General features: G+C 38.6%; 1 protein-coding gene across 1 annotated transcript in view; it reads left to right on the top strand.

Moving 5' to 3' along the window:
* SCOT (Succinyl-CoA:3-ketoacid CoA transferase) overlaps positions 1 to 22,510 on the top strand; it is a 180,886-nt gene that overhangs the window by 104,429 nt on the left and 53,947 nt on the right. Inside the window, exon 11 of the mRNA XM_090379500.1 lies at positions 20,854 to 20,975. Coding sequence (XP_090235626.1) covers positions 20,854 to 20,975 — 122 coding nt within the window. The remainder of the gene's footprint in view (positions 1 to 20,853; positions 20,976 to 22,510) is intronic.

Below are 22,510 nucleotides of genomic sequence, written 5' to 3'. Positions count from 1 at the left end.
AGTGATCAAGCAATTCCCTGAGTGATTTCTAGAGCGTTTTTGTCAAAGCTACAGTTATATTGATTTGTAAAAGTTTTCTTACGTTCCCATTAATTATTCGTTAACTTAGTATTACGAATTGTAACTAAGTTACAGGAAGGAAAACCACCTTTCTTTTTTTCCATTACATTAACTTACTAACCTTTACACCGCTTGGTCACTCTAGTGGCATTGCTCCTGCCTCCCCGTGGCGGGGCTGGTAACCTGGGAGAAGAAATCCACTCTCCCGGGGCTGAAAGGAGCAAAGATGGAAAACAGTTCTTTTCCACCTTTAGAGCCATCGAGCTCAAGACTAGAAAATGACACTGAAAATGACTATTCTCAACCAAAGAGGTTGAAAACAACTCCACAAGAGGAAATACCAGCATTCCTCACACTACACTCTCTATCAGAGCTGCCTCTGAGTAAACTGTCCCCATTCCTTGACCAAAAATGCATCAAATCTGCTGCAGGTTTACCAAAAACAGTAAAGCGGCTCCAGTCTGGGGATCTTCTTATAGAGACCATGAAATCCCAGCATTCCGAAAAATTATTAAACATGACTACTTTTGGCGGACAACCAATAAAAGTTACTCCCCATGCCGCCTTAAACTCTTTGAAGGGAGTAATCGCAGAATGGGACTTGTTAACTGTATCAGAGGAGGAGATAGTTCAAGAGCTACATAAACAAAAAGTCATACAAGCAAGGAGAATTCTGACTCGGAAAGATGGTGTTCTTGTTCTCACTAGGAGCATAATTCTCACTTTCAGCTCTCCCATCCTACCATCATCTGTTAAAGCAGGCTATCTCCATTGCCGTGTCTGTCCTTACATCCCAAACCCAATCAGGTGCTACGTGCCAAAAATATGGACACTCCCAAACTGCATGTCGAGGTGAGTCAGTATGTCCAATTTGTGGATCGAAGTAGCACAATCAAACTGAATGCACTGCTAACGACTTCTGTTTGCCCAAACTGTAAGGGTGATCACCCAGCTTTTTTCCAAAAGTTGCAAACTTTGGAATCAAGGAAAAAAAATCCAGAAGTATAAAGTTGAGAATCAAGTGACATATTCAGAGGCGAGAAGGGAAATACTAAAAACAGATCCAAAACGTACATATGCAGCAGCTGCTAAACAATTTCGGTCAATAGGTACACAAACAGATGTTGCCGTACCCCCAGATATGTCCATCGCTAATTGGGCATGCTCTCTGCCCCCAAACAGTGTCCTTCACAACAAAAAACTGAACAAGCCTGTAATACACCAATTACCATTCCAGCTAATGTAAACCCAACAGCAAAACAAAAAGTGACAGAAACCATGGTACTGAAACCACCAAATTCAACCAGAATGGATATTGACCAGCACAATGACTCAGAAGATGCCATATTAGAACTTCATGCGACTGATGAAATGGACGTAACACGTCCCTACTTTCCAAAGAAAGACAAAGGAAAATTGGATCGATGCAAACAAGTCACAACTAAAAAGCAGTCAGAAACAAAAACAACCAACAAAACCGCTTAATGGAAAGAATTCTTCAATGGAATTGTAGAGGGTTTCGCAGTATAAAAGATCATATATGTGATCTCATCCACCATTATGATCCAGCAGGCATTATATCCCTACAGGAAACTTATTTAAATTCACAAGTGTGTCCTACTATAAAAAATTACTCTATCTTTAGAAGAGATAGAAATATCGACTCGCCAGCCTGTGGATGAGTGGCAGTTCTTATAAGAAACAATGTACCATCCAAACATATTGCTCTTCAGACTCCTTTTGAAGTAGTGGCAGGATGCATTGAAATTGGCATCACTCTTACAATAGCATCTATATATATTCCTCCTAATTTCTCATTTTCTTCAGATGACCTAGAAAATCTAATAGAACAGCTGCCGTCTCCTTTCTGCTTACTTGGAGACTTTAATGCTCATCATCCGATGTGGGGATCTTTAACAATTGACAAGAGAGGCAAGTTAATAGAATCCCTTCTGGACTCTTATCAACTTACCCTTCTGAACACTGGTGAACCTACCTATATTCATTTTTCGACAGGATCCACGAGTGCAATAGACCTGTAAATCTGTTCTCCCTCCGTATATAGTATTATGGAGTGGTCGGTTCTTGAAAATCCACTAAACAATGATCACCTTCTGATTCTCTGCAAGCTGCAAACACGGGTAAACTCTCCTTCACTACATCGCTCCATTTGGAAATTTCGTAGGGCACACTGGTATGAATATGCATCTCATGTACAGTTAGACAATAAAATAATCCAATCTCAACCCATAGACAATGTCACAGAACATGTAACTAATCAAATATTACAAGCTGCTACCTCTGCAATACCAAAATCTTTCCCCGGGGAAACGGAAACATAGTAATTACTGGTGGAATCAAGATTGCACACATGCCAAACAGTACAAAAATAGAGCTTGGAATTTATTTCGTAAATTTCCCACAACTACCAATCTAATTAACTTCAAAAGACTTAAAGCCAAATTCCGCCAAATAAGAGGAAAAGCAAAGAAAGATGCCTGGATTAACTTTTCCTCGAGCATAAACAAAGATACAGACAGCAGAATTATCTGGAGGAAAATACAAACGCTTAATGGCAAATGCATTCAATCCCCAGCTACAATACTAAACTGGGAAGGGAAAGAGTTGTCATCCCCGGAAGAAATAGCAAATGCCTCAGCTGAGTCATTTGCCAGTATATCAGCAATAGCCTCCTACAAACCAACCTTTCAGCGAATTAAAAAAACTGCAGAGCAGCATAAGATTAATTTTTCCACGAGAGTTTCACATCCATATAACCAGCCATTCACATTAACAGAACTTTTTGGAGTGCTCAATAAAACATCAAATAGCGCTGCTGGTCCAGATGGGATCTACTATATAATGCTAAAACAACTGAACAACAGAGCGAAAAGACATTGTTAAACTATTACAACCGAATATTCTTAGAAAACACTTACCCAATCTCCTGGTGTCACTCAATAGTTCTAGCCTTCCCAAAGCCTGGAAAGGATTGTACCTTTCCACATAACTATAGGCCAATTTGACTGACCAATTGTTTAGGCAAAATCCTGGAAAAAATGGTTCACAGGCGGTTAATCTGGTTCCTGGAAACTAATAACTTGCTAAATAGTAATCAGTACGAGTTTCGAAAAAACCGTTCCACCTTAGACATAATGATAAAAGCAGAGGCAAATATATGTAATGCCTTCATAAGGGGACAGCATCTGGTCATGATTAATCTAGATATCGAGAAAGCCTTTGATACCACCTGGCGATATGGTGTTCTTCAAGATCTTCATTCTTTTGGCTTGAGAGGTCATCTATCCCAATTTATACAAAGCTTCCTATGCCATAGAACTTTCCAGTTCAGATACATGAATAATTTATCCAAAACATTTCAACAAGAGGAAGGTGTACCACAGGGTTCCATTCTGAGTCCAACATTATTTGCAATAAGAATCACCAACATGACAAGGAATGTACCAAATACAGTACAATCGTACATGTTTGCCGATGACCTCATTATCTCTACTCGATCCCAGACTACGAACACCATCGAAAGGCAACTTCAAATTGCTATAGCTAGAATAGAATCATGGGCATTGTGGAATGGTTATTCCCTAGCAGAAAAGAAGTCTGCTGCTATTCATTTCTGTAAAAAACGGAAACTACATCCGGATCCAGAAATATTTTTAAATAACAGTCTGATTCCTGTCATTAACAATTTCCGTCTGTTGGGGTTACGTTTAGATAATAAACTTAATTTTGCTTCCCATATGGTGTACCTCCGGAAAAAAACTGAATATCTTAAGAGCTGTCTCTGCTGTGTCCTGGGGTGCTAACAGAAGCTATCTCTCCTACATCTCTATAGAGCTTTAATAAGATCGCGCTTGGATTATGGAGCACCTGTCTACGACTCCGCCAGGAAAAGTTCTCTTTTATGTCTAAACACCATCCAGCATAGTGCCCTTAGGATAGCTATTGGAGCCTTCACAACATCTCCGGTTCACAGCCTATATATTGAGGCAAACGAATCCCCTCTGCATCTCGGGAGAAAAATGTTATTGTTAAATTATGCAGCAAAGATTGGAAGTACTCCAGCCCATCCCAGCTGGCAGTATCTGTTTGATCCTCAACACATCCTGCTATATCTCAATAAATCTAATGAAAACTGCCCCACAGGGATTCGACTGCAAGAACTCATGATCAGTTGGAAAATTAACTTTAAGAATATATTCCAAGACCTTGCTACTCCTGAACCTCCCTGGACTGAATTCATACCTCTCTGTGACAATTTCTTTTCAAGATGGGGAAAATCCTCCCTGGCAAATACCAACTTTCAACAGCTACATAAACTGCATTCTTTGGAAAACTCAGAGAAAGTTCATATCTATACTGACGGCTTCAAAACAGATACGGCTGTTGGTGCACCAGCAGTTTGCCACTTTCTTAACAGCTGCCTCTCTTCCCACTGAATGCAGTATCTATACTGCAGAATTATTTGCAATAAAACTGGCTCTAGATAACATAAACAAATATCATATCAAACAATCTCTGATATATACAGACTCTTTAAGTGCAATCAGTGCCTTTCAATCTACCCTTCCTCCCTCTCATCCCGTTCTTAAAGAGATCCGGTCTAAATTATTTTGCCATCAAACAGCCAACTACAAGGTTATCTTCTGCTGGATTCCTGGTCATGTCGGCATCCAAGGTAATGATCGTGCGGATGAGGCTGCTAAACATCCCGACTCTGGATCTTACAGTCAACTGAAAGTTCCATACACAGACTACAAATCCATTATTAAAAACACATGTTGGAAACAGTGGTCTCATCTCTGGCAATCTCAAACCAATAATAAACTGTTCCAGATAAAAAAAAAAGATCCTCAACTGTGGACATCTAGTTTTAGAAGAAACAGGTGACAAGAAGTAATTCTGGCAAGGCTTCGCATTGGTCATTGACATCCAACTCATCTGCATTTGCTTTTGGGAGAGACTCCTCCTCAGTGATTTTTTTGCCAATCGCACCTAACAATAAAACATATTCTCATTGAATGTCCCCACCTTTCATCTGTCCGTAAATCCGGCTTCAGCTTCCTCTCCAACTTGCAGGAACCCTTAACCTTATCACATATTCTTGGTAATGAAGCAAATTTCGAGGATCTGTTTAAGTATTTAAAACGCATAAATTTATATAATAGGTTAGGTTCTAATTAGAACGTGAAATCATTATCACTGATTTCACGTTCTAATCAGAACGTGAAATCAGTGATACCCAAACCATGAACAGGCACCATATGGCCCAAGAGGCCCTTGTGCCAAAAACCTCAAATACAACAACAACAACAAGTGTGATCAAAAAGTTTGGGAACTGACTTTGTATTTTGAAATTGCAGCATTAGGAAGTCATGACTTGCTACAAGATATTCAGTGACTCATCTAGACATATAAAAACCACTTGCATGAATAATGCACAACACTCATTTATCTGTAGTCAGCTTGAATTGGCATACATTGAATAGAAAGTATTTTATGTGTTTCATTGAATTTTAAAATGAACAATTTTATTGAGTAGCAGTGATTTTGCATAAAATATTGTTTGAAATTAAGGAAAAGTGCAACAGAAAAGCACAAAATTTTAAAAAGCTTTTGGAGAAGATAGCAGAAGACATCTTTGCAAAATTTAAAGACAGCCATTTATCTGTGAAAGGTAATCCAATCACTTGTGTATGTGATCTGATCAGTGTTGAGCAATATTTAACTGTCTTCAAAGTCACAAGTGGAATTAATATTTCTTATGTGACACGTCAACGAATTTTAATACAAAGCATGGAAATGCAATGTTTCAGGCAAGTTTGTGGCTTGCATCTGCACTGATGATCACAGAAAGCAGTGTGTTCATGCATGTTAGGATCTTCATAAATGCTGTGACTTACCCACACTTGATTTCTTCCATCGTTAATGGCGACATATTGTGCGTGTTGGTTATGACCTGGAAACAAAGACCTAGCTGCCATAGTCCTTTTAGTGGAAGACTATTTTCTAGACCCAAACAATTTCTTGATTCTCAGGCAGTGTTCATTATGAATTTGTTCATGTGGTCAAACAAAAAAAAAAAAAAAAAAAAAACCAGTGTAAACAGTTCTACAGTGATTGTATGATATTTTTCTCAGAAAACAGCCAGAAAAGTGGTCTTCAGGGAACTGGTGCATGACAATGCCCCTGCATGCTTGGCACTTTCAGTTCAAGAATTTCTTGTGAAGCATCTTACATCACTGTGGTCCCTAAACTGCTATGCTTGCTGGATTTAGCTCCAATTTTTTTTTTTTTTTTTTTTTTAAATTCCTAAGCTTTAAAAATCCCTTAAAAGGTTAAAAATTTGCAATGACTGAGGAAATTATTGAGAAGTTAATACAGAAACTATTAACTATGTATAGCTCAAGTAGTGAGATCAATCCTGCTAGATCCTGCTAGTAGCAAGATCAATCCTGCTAAGTCCGAATTCATGGTGTATTCATTGAAGCAAACTCCTTCTTCTCTCCAGCCTTCGGTCGGCAACATCCTCATCCCAATTGCATCCAGCCATCGTGATCTGGGCATTGTATTCGACTCCAAACTTCGATTCAACGCCCACATAGACATGCTCCTCACACGTGCTTCAAGACTCCGGTGGATAGCAAAACAGCATCTCCTTCATATCAGAGATAAAAAGACAACCGTGAGGTACATAAGAGCAATCATCTTTCCACCTTTACTCTATGCTGCTGAAATTTGGGCGTCAGCGGCACCATCAATAAAGAAACCACTCTTTGCCACAGAATTCTGGCTCCTAAAGTGGGCCAACAGGAAGCACAACCTTCCAGCTCTGATTCACACCACGCAGCTTGCCAACTCTCTCGGGATTCCACGGCTTCCCACCTTAGTCGAAGACCAACGCCTCCTAGCAACAGTCAAGATGATAACAGGCATAATCGCAACACCTTCATTCTGGGATACCTGTGGCTGGAGGATCCCCCCTGCTGCCCTTAGGGCCAATCCCGAGCTCTACTCGCATTCAGCGCGACTCCATCTCTCGGACAGGTTCCTTCCTCAGCAGATGTTCAAGCAAACCCAGGCACTTGACGCCGACCTGAACAAATTCGCTATTGACCGGACTTACAGGAAAAAAATTATGTCTAGTAGGACTAATCTGCATTGACATGTGTACCTTGCATCTGTTCCTGTCTGATTGAGCTGGTGCTCTTATCTCGATGTTAAGTCAGCTCAATCAGACCTAACTCTCGTAAGGAGTTCTCTCCTTTGTATAAAATATGTTTTCTTTTGTAAAATTACCTGTTTTTGTAAATTAATTGTTCTATTTTCCCGGAAGTTTCGGGAAGTTGTACAAATGTAAACCCCTGGCTTTTTGGCCGTGAAGGGCATTAAAGATTATCTCTCTCTCTCTCTAGTGTGGCTTAATTAGTGTTTTTCTAGTACACTGAAAGGACAGAATACATGGAATACCTGGTTCCATGTATACCTCTTTCCAGGGCTTTTTTTGTGACAGTATGCAACGGTACGGCGTACTGGCACCTTTTTTTACAGCGTGCTGGCACGGGTGACATGCCTGGCACGCAGTGGGTGTCAGCCATGCCAACTGCTTCCATCTATTAAGGAGATCACGTGACAATGGGCGGAGTCAGCGCCCGTCAATCACGGCTGTTTCCGAATCTCAACCAAAACTTCATTATGAAATTATTTTTACTTTTTTTTTACTTGGTACTTACCGTATTTTTACATTTTACTTATTATTTTTTATTTATTAAATAAGACTCACCTTTGACTTATTTTTAATATACTTGTATAATAAATTTATGCTTAATAAAATTAATGGTTGAGATTCAGTATTGGATATAGTGTACCGACTGCTAGCGATATGGCTGTGATTGACGGGTGCTGACTCCGCCCAGTGTCACATGATCCTTAACAGACGGAAGCAGCTGGCATGGCTGACACCCACTGCGTGCCAGCCATGTCACCCGTGCCGGCACGGAATTTTTCTTTATAGCAAAGAATGAGTACCGGCACCTATTTTTCTACAAAAAAAAAGCACTGCCTCTTTCCATGTTCCGAATACCTCTCGCTAGTGGATGAACCCACCGCTTGGAAAGTAAATAGGAACACTGCATTCGTGTAGACGGCAATTTGATATCAGTATGGATAAATGTCGTGAGTTAACAGACTTTGAAAGAGGGATGATAGTGGATGCCCGATGCATGGGTCACTCTATCATGGAGGTGGTACAGAAATTGCACTATCGTCATTTGACAATATCAAGAGTGTATTGGGAATATGCCATTTCCGGAATAACATCCCATCGTGGACAGGGCTGTGGGTGGAGAAAGGTGGTGGATGAACATGGCTGTCGATGTCTGTCTCGCATTGTTTCAGCCAACTGGAGAGTGAGTGGAACAAATCACCAACTTCAACAAGGGAGGTTCCAGAAATGTCTCCACAGAGACCATCAGGCAATCATTAGCCTCAGTGGGTTATGGGAGTTGCTGACCCACCAGAGTCCCATTGCTAATACCACAACACAGGACTTTACACCTCAACTGGGCAAAAGGACATCAGCACTGGACTTTGGATGATTGGAGAGGGTCTCCTGGTCCGACGAGTCCTGTTTCCAGTTGTTTCGAGCGGATGGGAGGATGTGTCTTTGTGCGGTTCCGGCATGAAGCTGTACACCCGTCATGTCAATAAGGAACTGTTCAGGCAAGTGGTTGGTTGGTAATGGTCTGGGCCATGTTCAATTGGCAACGTTGAAACCTCTGGTACATCTAGATGCATCTCTGAACAGTTACATGTTCATCCTTGCAGACCATGTGCATCCCTTCATGGTCATTGTGCACCCACAGGGCAATGGACTTTTCCAGCAGGACAGTGTGCCTTCCCACAGAGCCATGGTGATAAGAACATGGTTCGAAGACCATTCTGCAGATTTTACCACCGTGGAATGGCCTCCCCATTCACCGGACATGAATCCTGTGGAGCATCTTTGAGATGTTGTGGAAAGGTCCATCCTCTACCCAGGAACGTGACAGAATTATGGACAGTGGTGCAGCAAGCATGGATGGAAATACCTGTGGAATGCTTTCATGAACTAGTGGAATCAATGCCTCGCTGTGTGACTGCCCTTTTCCCATCAAAAGGTGAGCCTACCCATTACTATGTAAGTATCCCATGATTTCTGTCCACTCAGTGTACAAGTACAAGCTCAAAACATTTATTAAAGTTCTACTTGTACTGTATTGCAGCATTGGTATATGTTAGTGGCATCCTCTCTGAGGATGGATGAACGACATTTATTTCAAAAAATTTAAAACAATAGCAATGCATTACCACTGGCTTATAGTATACTGCCACTTGATCACCAGCAACATATTGCCACCAATTGGCAGCATACTGTTTTCTGTATTATTTGTTTGCTTGGTCACTGGCCGGTGCAACTCCTGCTTCACATGACTCTACCAGAAACCTGGGTAGTGAAGCTAAATTTCCTGGACCAGGAGTAACCATGAACCCATGAGTTTTTTCCCACCATTAGAGCCTTCAAGCTCAATCTGCACTGATATACACGAGGCTGTTTATGACACTTAATCCCAACATAATGAATCGGCCAGTTAGAAAACACACCATTTTGTAATTCAGGAATGTCTAGAAAATGCTGTTTAGCAAACATCACTGTATAGCTTGTTCTTGAATACAAATAACTACGGTTACTTTCCTTTGAGTGACTGCCTTGTACAGATGTTTTATTGTGGACACTTCCTTCCAGTCAGTAAAATCATCAGTAGTCGTCCTTTCATCATCATCATCATCAGCCATTTTCAATCCACTGCAGGATGAAGGCCTCTCCAGCAACTTTCCAGTTCCTTCTGTTTTGAGCACTGGACATCCATTTACTACCCACAAACTCATGAATTTCATCTATCCATCTCCGCCTTTGTCTTCCAGGTTTTCTTCTAGCTCCTCTTGGGTACCATTCTGTTATTTTCTTAGTCCATCTGTCATCATGTCTTTGAGCTATGTGTCCTGCCCAAGACCATTTTAGTTCTTTAGTTTTGATAAGAATGTCCTTTACTTGAGTTTGTTGCCTAATCCATGTGTTTCTCTTCTTATCTAACAGTCTGATTCCCAATATGATTCGTTCCATTCTTCGCTGTGTAGTTCTCAGCTTCTCTTCCATTCTTTTGGTGAGTGCCCAAGTTTCACTTCCATAAGTCATGGTGGGGAGTATACATTGGTTCATTATTTTACGTTTCAGACAAACTGGGATATTGCTCTTCAGTATGTGACTATATTTCCTGAATGCTATCCATCCAAAATTTATTCTTCTCTTGACTTCCAGCCATTTATCATTATTACAGCTAATAACTTGTCCCAGATAAGTATATGACTCCACCTTTTCAATTACTGCTCCTTCAATCATTATTTCCCTTTCTGTGTCATACTTGTTCATCATTACTTTTGTTTTAGCCATATTCATCTTTAGTCCAAAATCCTTACTAGCTGTGCATAACTGATTAAGATTTTCCTCTAATTCTTTGGGATCATGGCTTATGACCACAATGTCGTCTGCAAATCGTAAATGGTTTAGGTACTCTCCGTTCACATTGACTCCTTTCTGCGACCAGTCTAATCTTCTGAAAGCTTCCTCAAGGGCAGCAGTAAACAGCTTCGGAGATATTGTGTCTCCTTGTCGAACTCCTTTCTCAATTTTAAATTTCCTACTGTCTTTGTCTAGTCTAATAAAGGAGGTAGCACTCTCGTATATTTTCTTCAAAATCATAATATATGGGGTATCAATGCCTTGTCTTTCCAGTGCCCGAAACATTGCCTTATGCTGTATGGAGTCAAATGCCTTTTCATAATCCACAAATGCCAGGCATAATGGTGTTTTATATTCATTTGCTTTCTCCATTAGCTATGATATTACGTGAAGGTGATCCATAGTTGAGAATCCTGTCCTAAAGCCAGCTTGCTCTTTCGGTTGATTCTCATCAAGTATTCTTTCTAATCTGTTAGTAATGACCCTTGTGAACAACTTGTAGATGTGGGATAACAAGCTAATTGGTCTATAATTTCCAATTTCTGATTTATCTCCTTTCTTATGCAGCAAAACTATGATTGCATTATTCCACTGCTTAGGCGTCACACCTTTTCTAATGCACTTTGTGAAGAGCCTTGCCAGTTTTTGTGTTATGTCTCTTCCTCCCAATTTTAACAACTCTACAGTAACTTCATCTTCCCCCGGGGCTTTCTGATTCTTCATTTTCTTCAATGCATGTTCTACCTCATCAGGAAGAATATTGGGTATGTCGTATGTGTTGCTACTTTGCAATCCATCTTCCCCACTGCTGGCATCATTCCCCTGCTCCTTGTATAATTCTCTATAGTAGTCTTCTGCTATTTGAATTATGCCTTCTCTGCTGTTTATAAGTACACCATCGCTATTCTTCAGTTTCAGTATCATTTGTCTTTCTGTATTACTGCTCATGGCTGCTGATTTAAATCCTTTGTTTTCCCTTAATGCTTGTTCTACTTTTCTTGTGTTAAATCTTCTTATGTCCTCTCTGAGTCTCTTTCTAATGGCTTTGCATAACTCAGTATACTCAATTTTCTCCCTGTCAGTGTTTTTCTTGCTTTTCATTTGTCGTCTTCGGTTCATCATGACAAGTGTTTCTTGACTAATTTTTTCTTCTTTGGATTTCTTTTTCCCTATAGGTTTCTTGGGCTTTATCACTTTCAAAAAATTGTAATATTCCTCGTCGATATCTTGGTCCTCAGCAGTCTGCAGAAGCTCATACTTGTTCTTAAGTTCCAGTACATACTGCTTTTTCTCCTCTTCTGTTATCTCAAAGACCTTTGTATTATTTACTCGAGTCAGTTTTTTCCTTTCCTTTCCTACATCTATATCAAGTGTACATCTTACCATTCTGTGATCACTTCCAACATTTACCTTATTCAGGACGGTAACATCATTCACAATATATCTTCTGTTAGTGAGGATGAAGTCGATTTCATTAGTAGTTAATCCATTTGGACTCTTCCATGTCCACTTTCTGTTCACCCGTTTCTTGAAAAAAGTGTTCATTACTGACAGTCCTTGAGATTCTGCAAATTCCACAAGTCTTTCACCTCTTTCATTTCTTTCACCAATTCCAAAATTTCCTATAGTTCCCCTTTCTGCGCTGTTTTGTCTTTTTCCAACCTTAGCATTGAAGTCCCCCATAATAATAGTGTAGTGGGTTTTCTGCTCATCTAGAAGACTCAATTTCGGTGTACATTTCTTCAACCTCTTCATCATCATGGCTCGATGTTGGTGCATAAATCATTATAATCTTTAGCTTGTATCTCTTAGAAATCTTGAGTATTAGTCTTGACACTCTTGGTGATGTACTTTTGAATTCCAAAATGTTGTTTTTAAAATCTTTATGGACCAGAAACCCAACTCCACCTTCACTCCTTTCACTGTTTCCATTGGTGTACAGCAGATTTCCACTTGATAAACTTATAAGTGATTCATTTCTTCTTCTTGTTTCAGCCAAACCAATGGGTCGTCCTTTATTGTACCTAAAGTAATTTGTTATGTTTGGAGAAACGGTTTTTGCTCCTAATTGAAGTAGCACTTTCCAATTTTCTAAAAGTGGATTATCTGAACACAATGTACATTACAAGGACAGTAAAAGAGTTGATAATTGGTGCCATTTGTGGGCAGCATTCTGACAAATTTTCTGTTTATACTCCAGGATGACCACATGGTCAGATGAGATCCCGAGAGAGAGAGAGAGAGAGAGAGAGAGAGAGAATACAAGAAACCGCATCACATTTAGCAGTCACCTGCTTGATTGTTTGAAATTGCACATCTGCCAAAAACCACAGTAAAACAAGAGAAGTGAGGGGGAGTAAATCTTTTTACTCCCCATCTTTTTACTCCTCAGTGGGGTATATCTTTTTATTGCAGCTCAGAACAGCATGACTGTGGATGGCGAATTTATTCGGCTTCTGAACTAAAACAGAATTTCTCCCTTTGTGATAATATTAAAGCATAACAAGCAAATATTTTCTAAGAATACTTTTTGAGCAGCTGTTAGTCGTAATCTGTCAGCTTTGTATTGTTAGAAATATTACATTTTTGTGAAGAAGACATGTTTCAAGAAACAATCCGTTATTCATAGTGGATAAATTTTTTTTTCCTTCTTTGATACACCATTTTTCAAAGTTTATAACTCAGGTATAAATAGAAATATTTTCTTGAAATTTCGTTAGAAGATCAAATACACATCCAGGAAACTGCTGTTCCGATATTGTTCACTAAAAACAATTTTTTTTATCAAATGCACATTGCACTGTTATCAGTTTTACACCAGTTTTTTCCATTTCCAACAGATGAATTTCCTTTATTTTCTGTTAGTAGGTGCAATACACATTGAAGAAATGAAATAAGATTTGTTCGCCATTCATAAACAGTTGTTGCTACTGTTTTGCTTTATTGCTTCTTATGTCAACTAACAGTAGCTTGCGTTTTTCTTTCCTGCCCTTCTCGATGTAGCTGTACGGGGATGAAGTCATGTGATATGATTTCCCACGCTTCGCTCGTGACGGGCAAAGTTGTTTATCAGAACTGCTCCTCTCTGAAGAAATTCGTGCGCTCTACATCAAGAAACGAATCAAGTGTCGGGTTTCATAAACCCTAGGCTAGTTAGGACAGGGGTAGAAAAATTAATTGAAAAGGCCGAAAAAAATGCATATTTGATGTCACATTTTTGTCATTTGCATGAAATTCAATAGAAGGTTTTGAAAATCGAAGTGGGAAAATTCAAGAAAACAGTTCTGGTTCCAGCTATACCGAGTTTCAGCTCTGTAATTAGAGTAAAAATTATAGAATTTATGAATTGAAATTTGATCTGGTTAGATATTTTCCCAGGGGCTTGAAGCAGAGTTAACATCGATTTATTTAGCATTAGCATTATTAGAGGCATGTGGTGCAGGACAGCAAGCTTATACAGCATCAGCCAAAAAAAAAAAAAATTCCATTTCACACAACCATTCGCTTTAAAAGTTTGTTCAGTTCTACCTTGAATTTATTTAAGCTATCAACTTCCACAATGACAGATGGAAGTTTGTTCCAGCAAACAAACCACCTGCTGGCTAAAGGCAAATTTCCAAACATCTATTCTACAAATGTCCTTTGTCAATTTGAATTTATGTCCCCTGAGGTTTGTAATCTGAGCAAGAGGAAGAATCCCATCAGCATTGAGCCTGCTCAACCAATTCAAGGCCTTATACACCTCAGTCAGATCTTTCATTCCCCTTACTAGTCTTGTTGGCCTTCTCTGTATTCATTCTAGCAACTCTATATCCTTGCTAAAAATGAGGCCTCCAGACCTGTACACAATACTCAGGGTATGGCCTGACCATTGCCTTATACAAAGGAATAATCACCTCCTTCTCCCTACTAGCAAAATTCTTGTTTATCATTGACAAAACTCCATGGCCTGCTCAGGCAGCATGTCTGCACTGCTCAGAAAACTTCATATCTGACTGCACAATTACCTTCAGGTCTTTTTTTCATAGGTCTCTTCAGAGAATGGTACCAACTGTGTGATACTAGACAATAATCTAGTATCACACAGTTGGTACAATTCTCTGGGGTTACTTCTACTCATGTGAAGTACTTTGCATTTGTCAATGTTAAACTTCAATTGTCACTTGTCAGCCCATCTGCCCTACTTTTATAGATCCTGTTGCAGTAGCGTATTGTCATTACTGTCATTAATGACTCTGCCAACCTTTGTATCATCTGCAAAGTTGGACATTAAGCCTGATATACCTTCATCAATTTCATCGATAAATATACAAAACAACAATTGGCCCAAAACCAAACCTTGGGGAACTTGCACTAATGATATTAGTCCATGAAGAGCAGTGTCCATTAATTACCACTCTCTGTTTTCTCCCACACAACCACTCTTTTATCTATTGTAGCAACTTGCCCTTAATGCCACACTGCTCCAATTTGTACAGTAGTCTGCCATGTGGAACAGTATCAAAAGCTTTCTTAAAAAAATCCAACTACAGCAACCCCTGTATAACATGGTAGTTCTACAACACGGTTTCTGTCTGACACAATTAATAAATTGCAGTAATCCTCTTACAATGTGTTACCGATATAACACAGTTAGAGAATTTTGGTAAACCTCACATAACAGTGTATTTTTGAGCTTTTGGGTGGGAGAAACTCTGCTACTATGTTGGATGTAATTTTTCAACATTTCCACTCTTTTTGAATCCCCACTGTTGACTCACTAGTCAACAAAAAAATAATTGAGAAATCTATGTATTTTATTTTATTTTGTGATATTGAACTTGTACTTGTTGAACTTGTGGAAAAATCTAGATTTCAAAGTTTTATTACTATTGGGTGGTACACCAGGCCATCCAAAAGATTTAAGTCATTCAAATATTGAAGTTATGTTCCTACCATTACAGTTGTACCGGGTTAATACTTCTTTCATTCAGCCATTAGATCAAGGCATTATATCTGCCTTTAAAACTCATTACATTAGAAAGAAAATCGTTACAATAGATTTTGGAAAAAATTAATTCTGAATCTATTAAAGTAATGGAGGCATGGAAATATTTCTCAATTGTGGACTGTATCAGAATCATATCTTTATTGTTGAAAGAAAGTAAAACCGTCAAAGTTAAATGCATATGGAAAAATGTATGGCCAGAGTCAGTTCATTCAGGAAATATGATCAAACGAGCAGAAAACGGAATCGTGCGATAGTAGAACTTGCTTGTGTCGGTAGGAGTGGAAGGTTTTGATGATATAACTACTGAAGCCCTCCTGGGTAGCACAGTTGATAGAATCGCCCTTCTCCCCACACCGGGTGGAAAAGACCTTAGTTTGAATCCTATCGATGAAGGGAGGAATTTTTGTGGGTCTTTTTCACAACGTGGCTGAGTTAGTCGGGCTCAGGCGAAGGTAGCATGGTTTTTTTCTCCTGGAAACTTGGGTTTTTTTCATCCAGCAAAACAGAAAATCGACCTCAGGACACACTCAATTTATAGACAATATACATAGAGTAACATGGCCTTAGTTGCCGATGCTCCTAAAAAAATAAAAAAAGATATGATTACTGAAGACATTCAAGAATTACTGCTAGAAAAAGAGGCTGGCGAAGCGGATTTGGTGGAAATGGCATCAGAGTAAAATCAAATCAATTCAGATGATGATAGTGCAGATAAATTCTAAACTTCCAAATTTTACACCAAAAAGCATAGGGAAGGCATAAAGTTAGCTGAGCAATTAGAATCTTATTTCTTGAATGAAAGGAGCCCACAGTTCAAAAGGGAGCTTCAAAAATGCTTAGTTCCATAAGATGAAATTCACAAAGATTTATCAAAGATTTATACAATGAAATTTACAAAGATTTATCAAAGATTTATACAATGAAATTTACAAAGATTTATACAATGAAATTTACAAAGATTTATCAAAGATTTATACAATGAAATTCACAAAGATTTATCAAGCAAAAGCAAACAAACGCAGATTACTGATTTTTTAAAGAGAACAGAAGATACACAAAATCTAGAATGGTGTATTTTTGTTAGCTTTTGGAACGTAACCCCTTTTTGTACATTTTCTTAGTTTTTGTATAACACCGTTTTGCATAACATGATATTTTCTAGGAACCTGATAACCGTGTGATACGGAATTACCTGTATATGATATCAAAATTATTTTTTGCATCCAGTTCCCTTGTAACCACATCATTAGTATCCAGTCAAATTGGTCAGACAAGACTTCCTCTTAACAAACCCATGCTGTCTGAATTATTACTGCAGTCTTGTCTAGATGATCCTGCAATGCTTCTTTTACCAGTGACTCCATTATTTTCCCCTGGAACAGAAGTTAAATTAACAGGTCTGTAATTATTTGTCACCCTTTGATCCCCGCACCCTTTGTGAATTGGTGATATGTTTGCACATCTTCAGTCCATGGGGATCTTCCCTGAGTCCACGGATGCCCTCATAATTATGGCTAAGGGTTTGCTTACTTCCTTTGCCACCTCCTTTAATATAATTGGAGAGATCTCACTCACCCCAGGTACTTTTCTTATATTTAATTTCAACAATTTCTCTTCCATTTTGTCCTCAGTTATTACAGAATCATAAAGCTCCCTATTGGAGTTTAATAAACTTCTGTTCTCCACTTCCCTTCAAAATTCCTCATGTGTGAATGCAGATGCAGGATCATCAACAGTCAAACCATTGATATCAAGTGGACCAATCTGATTCATTCCCTTCCTTCTAAAGTTTATATAAGCAAAGAAGTCTTTGCTGTTTTTCTTTACATCCTTTGCCAAAGATTTCTTGTAATTTGCCTTTGCTTGCCTAATGTCCTTTGTGACTTGATTAGAGACTAACTTATATGTATCATAGGCTTTTCTGTTGCCTGATAATTTATATGTATCCTATGCATTTTCCTTCTCTGCCACAAGTCTCATTAGTTCCTCTAACGTCTATTTAGGCCTAAACCCTGAAGAGTATTTCTTAGTTGGTATGAAAAGTCTAGTAGTTTCCAAGATTAAATCCTTGAATGCTTTCCATTTAGAATTTGCTGTTAACATCACGGTTGGTGCTACCATATAGAATTTAAGAACTGTCTGAGACCACTGTAGTCTTCTTTATGAAAGTAAAAACCCTTCCCTTTATCCTGATGGTATTTACATCTTTAAATAAATTTCACATCAGTACACTGTGATCACTGCCACTTAGTGGTTCCTTTATTTGCAAATTCTTAATGCATGAATAATCACTACTGATAATCAGATCGAGAGTATTACTCCTTCTGGTTGCCTCTCGAACATGCAGCTGTAAAAAAAACAATCATCCAATAAATCCACAAAAGTCTTGCTAGTGTGCAAGTGACCAAACCACAAGCCTATCCTTTCCCTTCCTATCCTGTCTACCCTTTCTGTACACATTGTACTCCCCATATTCCAATTCTGCACTCACTGCTATATCTGTGTGTCACCATTATAAAGGAAGGTGATTTTAAATAATTATAGAATATCTTAAAGTACCGTTTGATTGGACTAAGTTTCAATAGCAAAAGCTTAATTTATGGTACTCACCTTAGACGATCTGCAGTTGTTATTGGGTTGTTATTGTTGTTGTTATTTGGTTTTTAGGGGCATTAGCAACTAAGGCCATATTGCTCCGTGAATATGCAGTGGTCATTCCCTGACCTTTCCGCATCCTCCATATTTGGTGGTGACGGGCTCGAACCCCGGTCTAATCAAGAAGCGTGTGCTGCGCACTGCTGCTCCTTCCCACCTGGCTATGGAGGCGCCTTGTTATTGGGTGAATGAATGACTAAATTTTTGGGTTTGGGTAATTTAAAGTTAAGTAGATTAATTGGTAAGTTTATGGGATGGAAATTAATTAATTAAAAACTGAATTAAAATACGTGCAAGGAAGCAGAAGTGCGCAACTCCATCCCTGGTTGTCATGGAGAATTAATTAATTAAGAACTCTAAAATATGCGAAACAGATGAGGCCAATAGTTATAACGGTAGACTTTCGTTTTGTTAAAAACGTCTTCAGTTGGCAAAGTTTAGTGGAGAGAGAGAGAGAGAGAGAGAGAGAGAACGCATACTGTACTTAAAGAAATTTTTATGTTCCTGTGATGCACTTTGCGACATGTGGAAATCTCAAGTGTGTGAGAGTCCGAACCGGGGAAAGGTTGGAGAGTAGTTTCGCATTTATGATGTTTAATTTAGAGTAGCAACGAAACCATTCTATGATGAGGGCTTCGTATTGGAGAATTTTGTAACTGGTTTTTAATTTTACTATGGTAATGGCTGAATCAACTAGGGGGGGGTGTCGGAATGCACGTGTAATGTGAGCTCGGTACTGGATTGTCCTGTTCTGAATGCCCGTGTATTAGAGGTTTTAGTGGAACCGAATTTTGTTGTAGTACTTCCAATATAGCAAGCATTGCAATTTTGTTGGCATTTAATCAAATATATAATGTTGTTCATGTCACTTGTCGAGTATTTATGTGTTTCTTTATATGTATTGAATAAAGATCCAAGTTTATTATATGCGGAAAATATGAGTGTAATGTCTGTGCCCGCGAACACTCGGTGGAATTGTCCCACAAGACTACTATGGTAGGGGAGGATGAAACATGTGTTTCCTTTTGTGGTATGTTTAGTTGAATTATTGGTGTTGTTTTTTGCAATGGAAATAATATGTTGAATTAAATGAGGTGGATAGTCTCTAGGCATGAACGTTTTTGTGAGGTATTGTAGCTCAGTAGATAGGTCATCGTGTGAAGTGCTGTATTTTATGGCGTTATGGATTTGATTGTAAAGAACAGCTTTCTTTGTGCTGAGTGGGTGGTGTGATGTAAAGTGTAAATATTTGCCTGTGTGTGTTTTTTCTAAAGATCTTGGTTTCCAGTCTGGTGCCTGTTTTGTATATAGTAAGGTTGAGAAAGTTGATTTGTTTATTAAGTTCTATTTCAAATGTGTATTTCAATCTATCGTGTATTGAGTTGAATTTAGTAAAAAGGTTGTCAATTGTGATTATATTTCCAATTATAAGTATATCGTCTGCATATCGCATGTATAGTTTCATTCCTGAAATCAGCAACACCAATCAAGCATTTCAAAAAATAAGTACCACCATAATCTCCGATGAAGACATCTTAGCGTCTTTTGAGGTATTGTCATTATACGCAAACGTACACATACCATTCACATTACAAGCCTTACGTGAATACCTAATGACAGACAATACTGTAATCAACCGTACCTCTCTCTCTCCATCAACAGTATCCTAGAACTTACCTCATTACTACTAGATGCCAGACACTTCAGGTTCCATAACCAAATATTCCAACAAACATTTGGCCTACCCATGGGTCTAGGTATTTCTGCCCCTTTATCTGAGATTTATTTAGCCACAATAGAAAACCAAATCCTACAGCCTTACCCTTCAAGGATAAAACTATACATACGATACGCATATGATTGTGGTTGATGATATTCGTTCAATTAAATAACATTAACAATAAAATAACGATTTACCAAATTAAATACTATTATAACCATGTTAAAAGAATTGTTGCAAACCCCAACAGATAATGCTTAAAAGGTGCAACTGCCAGCTTCATTAAAGTGAAAATTAAAATTTATAAACTACCAAATAAATAAATTAATTAAAAATGAGGCATAGGTAAGTGTGGGCCTACACTCACCTAGCAAGCATAGAGACATGATCACCTGCTTAAGGAATGCCACAGCTGCTGCAAACAGGTGAATACTGATACCTGACAAAGAAGAAAAACACTGGCAAGTTTAGAGGAAACCACAGTGACCACTTCTTCAAGGTGTCAGCCATGTGGAATTTCCAAAGGCACTCATTTTTATTACGGCTTGCTAAAATCCAAAGAACCATTTGTGTGCCCTATGCAAGCACATATATTTTTAAAATTGTTTCAGTAAACATCACATTCAGCAGTTTGCTACAGTTCCTTCAACATGGTATAATAGTGTTTAATTTGATAGATCATTACTTCATTATGGCACATATAATTTACATTTTAATAAAAATGAAACTAATTGTCCATAATATTTACCAAATTATTTTAAATTTAGATATTTCAAATGTTTGAGTCCCATAATTGTTGGACTAAATTTAAAGCCACCATTACGTATTCCTTGATATCTCTCTTATATTTAGGGACCCTATCCAGCTGAGGGGAATCAAGATCCTGATTTAATTAATGCAGGAAAAGAAACTGTTACTGTTTTACCTGGTGCATCTTTCTTTTCAAGTGATGAATCGTTTGGAATGATTAGAGGGTAAGCAATATTTGCTTTATAGAAAAAAGAAATTTCAATTAATGATGGATGAATGCAGTTTTTTGTGTTTATATATATGGTAACATTCATCCCTACTGCCCTTTTACTATTATGACACTGTTGACACTGTTGAGCATGGAAGACTACTGTACAAATTGGAGCAGAATGGTATTAAGGGTAAGTTGCTACAATGGATAAAAGGATGGTTAAGTGGGAGAAGACAGAGGGTGGTAATCAATGGGTGCTGCTCTTCGTGGACTGATGTTATTAGTGGAGTCCCACAGGGTTCGGTGTTGGGTCCACTGTTGTTTTGTGTATTTATCAATGATATTGATGAAGGTATATCAGGCTTAATGTCGAAGTTTGCTGATGACACAAAGGTTGGCAGGGTTGTTAATGACAGTAATGGCAGTGTGCTACTGCAACAGGATCTAGATAATTTGGGTAGATGGGCTAAGAAGTGGCAACTGAAGTTCAACCTTGACAAATGCAAAGTACTGCATATGGGTAGAAGTAACCCCAGAGAAACGTACCAACTGTGTGGTACTACACTTAAGGTGGTAGAAAATGAAAAAGACCTGGGAGTAATTGTGCAGTCAGATATGAAGTTTTCTGAGCAGTGCAGACAGGCTGCTAGGGCGGGTCATGAGGTTTTGTCAATGATATATAGGAATTTTGCTAGCAGGGAAAAGGAGGTGATTGTACCTCTGTATAAGGCAATGGTCAGGCCACGCCTTGAGTACTGCGTACAGGTCTGGAGGCCTCATTTTAGGAAGGATGTAGATTTGCTTGAGCGTGTACAGAGAAGAGCAACACGATTGGTGAGGGGAATGAAGGGATTCTCTTACCAAGAGAGGCTTAAGTTCTGCAAATTGCAGTGGCTGGAGACTAGGCACCTGCGCAGTGATCTGATTGAGGTCTATAAGGCCTTGAATGGGTTGAGCATGCTGAATTCTGATGGGATCCTTCCACTTGTTCAGATTACCAACCTACGGGGACATAAGTTCAAATTAAGAAAGGACAGATGTAGAATAGATGTGCGGAAATTTGCCTTTAGCCAGCGGGTGGTTAATTGCTGGAACAAACTTCCATCTGTCGTTGTGGAAGTTGATAGGTTAAATAAATTTAAGGAGGAACTGGACAGGCATTTGGAGGGAATGGTATGATTTTTTTTTTTTTTTTTTGGCTGATGCTGCATAAGCTCCTACACTTGCTTTCTTGCATCATGTGCCACTACTACTACTACATTTTTCTCATAATGCAGAATGCACTCACTGTTACATGATGCTTTGTAGGATCAATGTTGAACTGTTGTTTGGTGATTCTTGGTATACCTGTACACTGATAAATGATACCTCATCTTGGTCTTTTCCCCAGAATGTTCACATACCCGCAAATTGTCCAGATTTACAACAGAGACTCTCTTTTTTTAACTTCTTTTGATCACTTCTTGATCCCACTACCATAACAGTTTTTATTTTTTCACACTATTCCTCCTTTTTTTTTTCTTTCTCCACACAAAATAGTAAAATTAT

Source organism: Mastigoproctus giganteus, chromosome 8, assembly GCF_048544385.1.
Source record: "Mastigoproctus giganteus isolate SK-2022 chromosome 8, ASM4854438v1, whole genome shotgun sequence".
NCBI lineage: Eukaryota > Metazoa > Arthropoda > Arachnida > Uropygi > Thelyphonidae > Mastigoproctus > Mastigoproctus giganteus.
The sequence above is the reverse complement of the archived record's forward strand: the minus strand, read 5'-3'. Positions and strand labels throughout refer to the sequence as shown.